Below are 5,652 nucleotides of genomic sequence, written 5' to 3'. Positions count from 1 at the left end.
CACTCTGATTGAGGACTACTGCGTAGGTATGGGACCTCTGCCGTGCTTCCTGTTTCAGCTCAACGCGTTGAGTAGCCTCCACTCTGTCCGGGGAACACCTGGTCCTCCACACGGCCTCAAGTGTGGAGGACCAGGTGTTCCCCAGACTGAGTAGAGGCTACTCAACGCGTTGAGTAGCCTCTACTCGGTCTGGGGAACATCTAACCCTCCATACGGCCTCAAGTGTGTTTGGATTGTTGTTCATATCTGAACGAGAGTTGCTAACCACGGTGACTTACTAACATTGTGAAATGTGAATAAACAATAGATACAATAACTAAACTAATTATTACATTTTTATAATAAAAAGGATTCAGGGAACGAAGGAATATGTAGTTTTACATATAGAATATATACTATTATAGTATTAAATATTAATTGCACCTTAAACTTGCATAATTGACCTAATCCGAGATAAATCATAGATGTATGTAAGTTATTTATGTGGATTTAAGAATTATGGTCCCCTCTCTCTGATAAGATAAGATAGGACAACACTTTATTGATCCCAAAGCCGGGAACTTTGTGTGATTGGTTCTGATGTGAACCGATGGAGATGATGATGATGATGATGATGATGATAATGAAGAAGAAGTTGAGGATGATGATGATGAAGATGATGATGAGGAGGAGGAGGAGGTTGATGATGAGGAGGAGGAGGAGGTTGATGATTAGGATGATGATGAGGATGATGATGATGTTGTTATCCCCCCCCCCCCCCCCCAGGCCTGAAGGCCCTGCTGTACCTGAAGAGTCTGGAGGGTCTGGATGCGTGGGACGGCCAGTCTCCTCCCACACAGAAGCACCAGAAGGGCAAGCCCATCCCCAGGGTGGGCGAGCTGGTGGGAAAGGTGGGCTTCAGAACCACGGATCAACCACTCATTGACAAATCAGTGATCAATGCCCTTTTTCATCACTGCCGGCATTTTTTTTGTGTCTCAGTATACCCTCAGTGTAGTTCTCAAGATGTATCAACTCACTAACTATGTTATGAGTTGTACTAAAAAATGATAGGCACAGTGGAAGTAGGCCACCAATTACCCGGTGGTGATTGGAAGAAGGCCAGTTACACCACCACTCACTGTCTTAAGAACACAGCCCTTCAAAGTCAGAGCTCTGATCCCGATACGCTCTGGCTAATGGATCTGTATAAAATATGTTTATTTTAGTATTCTCCAGCCAAAAATCACTATTACTACTGACCTTTGTCCAAAAACAACATAGCAATATTTGATTTATTCGTTACTAGAAAAAAGGAAAATGGCCGTCACTAAATGACTGTGTTTGTGTGTGGGTGTGTTTGTGTATATGTTGATTGTGTGTGTGTGTGTGTGTGTGTGTGTGTGTGTGTGTGTGTGTGTGTGTGTGTGTGTGTGTGTGTGTGTGTGTGTGTGTGTGTGTGTGTGTGTGTGTGTGTGTGTGTGTGTGTGCGCAGAGCCTCCCCAGTTTCGGCTCATATCTACAGGAGAAGCAGGACGCCATCGCGGCGTACAAGAGACAGACTAGAGACAGCGGCGTTGGCGTTGTCACGGAAACCACTGAACCCAAAGTCAACTTATCCAAGAAGCCGGTTCCTGCTGTCAAGGTTTGCACACACACACACACACACACACACACACACACACACACACACACACACACACACTAGGAGTGGTTTTGAGGAAGGATCCTTTCTCACCAAAGTTTTGTTTGGCAAAAATATATCAGATTTTCGTTTAACCTGTATGAATATAACTCAACCTGTATCAAAACAGGGTTATCAAATAATATATGAAAAACCATTTATTTGATCTGGCTCCAGAAGTTGAACGGACTTTCAAGGCTCCAAGCGAACTCTGCTGGCTAACATGGAACAACAATTTCTTAACTGAAACGGAAAAATAATAATCAAGCCATTGGGAACCTGCAGTTAAATGTGACAACAAGCCCAGTGCCAATCTCTTACTATTTACATTTACATTTTTTCATTTAGGGTATTTTTATCAGACGCTTTTATCCAAAGCGACTTACGATAAGAACATTTGTCATAAGAAGGTGAAAAAATATATTTGACTATATTCCCTGTGGAGGATAAGAGGCAGGATGGACAGGATGGGGGCGATGACAAGCTCAACTGCGGGAGTTTTTTTTTTTATTTCATATAATAATTTTCACATCCTAATGTCCTACCTTTTTACAGTTCAAATTCATATGCAAATTTAGAGTGTGCGTATGTTTTTTACACACACGTAAACACACACACACACACACACACACACACACACACACACACACACACACACACACACACACACACACACACACACACACACACACACACACACACAGACACATTGTAATAAGGGTCTGTGATATGCTTATATAAATGTGTGTGTGTGCGTGTGCGTGTGCGTGTGTGTGTGTGTGTAGGACGTGATAGCCAGAGCACTGCGCCACATCGGAGCGTACCAAGAACTGGACAACAAGGAACAGGTACCAGAAGTTGTGCCTTCCCTTAACCTGTCTGTTTTCCTACACAACAGCAGTTTGGGTCCGTTGTCAAGGAAACCTTTCTCCTCAGTCCTGGTGAATTGTATCTCTGCACACTCAGATTCCCTCCTTTAATAAATCTGATCTGGACCTTCTGTGTGTAAATGTTTTAAGGGCATCTCATTGTATATTGTAACTAATTCAATATGAAAATAATGTAGCATATACTGTATATTATAGCATTTTAAGCTTAATTGTGAGAATACTATCATGTGTATTTATTAGGGCTGGGCAAGTTAAGCGGTAATTACGCGTTAACGCAATTTTATTTTAACACGTTTTTGGTTATTAGGTACATTTGGTATGAAGGACAATGTGTCATTCCAGTTGATAATCTCATTGATTTAAAATGTAATTGTGAATTGTAAGTGCGATTAATCGCAAGTTAACTCACCAATGCTATGTGATTAATCGCGATTAAAACTTGTAATCTTTGCCCAGCCCTAGTATTTACATAAAAATCCCAAGCCGTCCAACTGGTTGTATAACACGTCCTCGCTGTGGTTCCAGGTGCTGGCCTTGATCGACGAGGACATGTGTATCAACTGTGGCAAGTGCTACATGACCTGCAACGACTCAGGATACCAGGTAGGGGGCGCCTCGTCACTCAGTAACCAGCCATGTCTTTCTCAATGTATTTGTGTTTCCCTCTCCCTATACCATTAAAGTGTCACCACTAGTGCACACCGTGAAACCTGGGGTCCGTTTAAAGTTCCAAAACCCTCTGCATCATGGTGGAAAATATGCCAGTTGTATGGAGAGCAAGGTTTGGTAGCGTGATCGGCATAATGTGAAACTTGAAAAAGGCCTCAGGCCGAAACGTTGTTCATTAAAATATTATTCGCCATCTGAACAAGAGTGTGCGGTTCCACACTGGACCGGGAATCAACTGAACAACAAGTTGTAGCATGGTTGTACTTAGTGGTACTTTGCTCTCTCTATCTGTAATCAGGGGTGTGCTCCTTCTATGTGGATCTTTGCTGGAGCAGACACATAAATACAGTTATGACTGACACCCGTGTCCATCCTACGATGACCCTTTGGAGAAAAAGGGTCTATAGTTTACAGGGAATTACCGTGAATGGATTTTAACCTTCAAATGAGTATGGTGAAGATAATTTCTCAACTCAACTTAACCCAGCTCTCTCTCTCTCTCTCTCTCTCTCTCTCTCTCTCTCTCTGCCTCTCTGCCTCTCTGCCTCTCTGCCTCTCTCTCTCTCTGTCTCTCTCTCTGTCTCTCTGTCTCTCTCTCTCTCTCTCTCTCTCTCTCTCTCTCTCTCTCTCTCTCTCTCTCTCTCTCTCTCTCTCTCCCCCCTCCCCTCCCTCCCTCCCTCCCTCCCTCCCTCCCTCCAGGCCATAACGTTTGATCCAGAGACCCATCTTCCCTTCGTCACTGACAGCTGCACTGGTTGCACGCTGTGTCTCAGTGTCTGTCCCATCATCGACTGCATCACCATGGTTACCAGGACAACGAAATACGAGCCCAAGCGCGGTGTTCCCATCAGCCCCATGTGCTAGGCCAATCAGAAGAGCTTGATTTCCGTAATCTGTATTACCTCATAATTAAAATATATATATGAAATTTGCTATACACATAAAAAAATGCTTTTATTAGAACAAGCAAGCCAGTTAAGAAGGTCACCTGTTAGTTGGCATTTGGTGACTGGAAAGGCACCAAAAATAAAAAATATTATTATTAGTTAAATTTGTATCCAATTTGTTGTACTTTCTGATAACCTGTTGTTTCAGCATTTATTCACCATGAGGTATTTGTCGAAATGGATGATATGCAAGAGACGTTGGACAGAGATGAACAAGATAAATCATAAATTGCATTCCTATGCATCATGTTGCTCCCCTTAAAATGTAGGATGATTGTGATTGGCCTGATTTTAGAAAAATGTAAAATAAAACATGGTCAGAGCTACAGAAGGGTTCCTCTGACGAGTGTGGTAACATTTAAATATATTCAAACTTATATATTTAGCTGTTAAGTTTAGATGTTTGGCTGTCTCTCACTTTCCTCCGGTATCTTTGATTGGGGTTTTACCGTTGGCATTTCGTGCCTGAACAAATGAAAATGTAAATGTGTTCAAATGAGCAGCTTCGTTCAACAGGGTTTGATTTTAATAAATTGATTCATGATGCAGGAAGCTCTCCTTTGTTATTAAGTGTGTATTTGTGTTCCCCATGAGCATTGTTCCCCTGTAGGATTTATTTTCCAGCCCAGTCCCCCTTTCCCTAAAATGTAGACATACACACAAATATACTTATATTCATGAAATACATACAGATATAAGTAAATTGAGTATAGGTCAGAAGTCCTAGTAGAGAGATCGGGAGATGTATGCAGATGAAATGGATATCTGATGGGAGGGACACACACTAGTTAAAATGGATAGCTGGAAATAATTTAGGTTTAAGCAATGATCAATACAAAGTGTCTTTATTGATGACTCTGACAGAAAAACGTTCATGGCGAGTGATTTAAGCCCCACCCCATCAGTGAAGAAGACCACTGGCTCCAGTTGAACCACTCGATGAAGAGGAAGTGCTCATTTAATATATGCGAGTGATGAAAGTTAAGGATGCCAACGAATTTGAGGAACTCTGATTCAGGTCGATCCCAGAGACCGAAGATCTCATCCAGAGAGCATCAATACCCCTGGGGGCCTATCGGTTGATACCCTCAGGGCACGGGGATGTTGCCACGCTGTGTCCCATTAGTCCCTCCTAATTAATCTGCTCTCCCATCTTCACCCAAAAGACAATAAAGAAACTTTTTATCTCCTGAGGGGACATGAGTCACAGCTAGAAGAACAGGCAGAAATCATGAAGGCTAAATATAGAAAATACACAGGATGCAAGCAAGCATTGTGTAACATAGAAAATATGTATATGTTGTGGGGCAGAAACCTATGCAGCAGTAGAATACCTCGTATGGTCGTGCACATTAAGAGAACGCAAAACTAACGTTTTTGCATTCTAAAGTGAAAGTAAAAGTAAACCCTGCGGTATGCAAAAAGTGGTTTGACATGAGTCACTATCGTCGTGTTCAGCCGAGCAGCAGTCTGCAGCACCACT

At 42.3% G+C, this 5,652-nt stretch overlaps 1 protein-coding gene across 1 annotated transcript in view; it reads left to right on the top strand.

Annotated features, from left to right (window-relative positions):
- LOC130387841 (dihydropyrimidine dehydrogenase [NADP(+)]-like) overlaps nucleotides 1–4,695 on the top strand; it is a 17,793-nt gene extending 13,098 nt beyond the window's left edge. The window contains 6 exon segments of the mRNA XM_056597133.1: nucleotides 1–26; nucleotides 766–890; nucleotides 1,475–1,624; nucleotides 2,449–2,511; nucleotides 3,079–3,156; nucleotides 3,922–4,695. The exon segment at nucleotides 1–26 is cut by the window's left edge and continues 29 nt beyond it. Coding sequence (XP_056453108.1) covers nucleotides 1–26; nucleotides 766–890; nucleotides 1,475–1,624; nucleotides 2,449–2,511; nucleotides 3,079–3,156; nucleotides 3,922–4,086 — 607 coding nt within the window. The 3' untranslated portion in view covers nucleotides 4,087–4,695.
- Nucleotides 4,696–5,652: the final 957 nt, after the last annotated feature.

The sequence above is a fragment of the Gadus chalcogrammus genome, chromosome 8 (genome assembly GCF_026213295.1).
Source record: "Gadus chalcogrammus isolate NIFS_2021 chromosome 8, NIFS_Gcha_1.0, whole genome shotgun sequence".
Taxonomy (NCBI): Eukaryota; Metazoa; Chordata; class Actinopteri; order Gadiformes; family Gadidae; genus Gadus; species Gadus chalcogrammus.
This window is presented reverse-complemented; position numbering and strand designations above follow the sequence as displayed.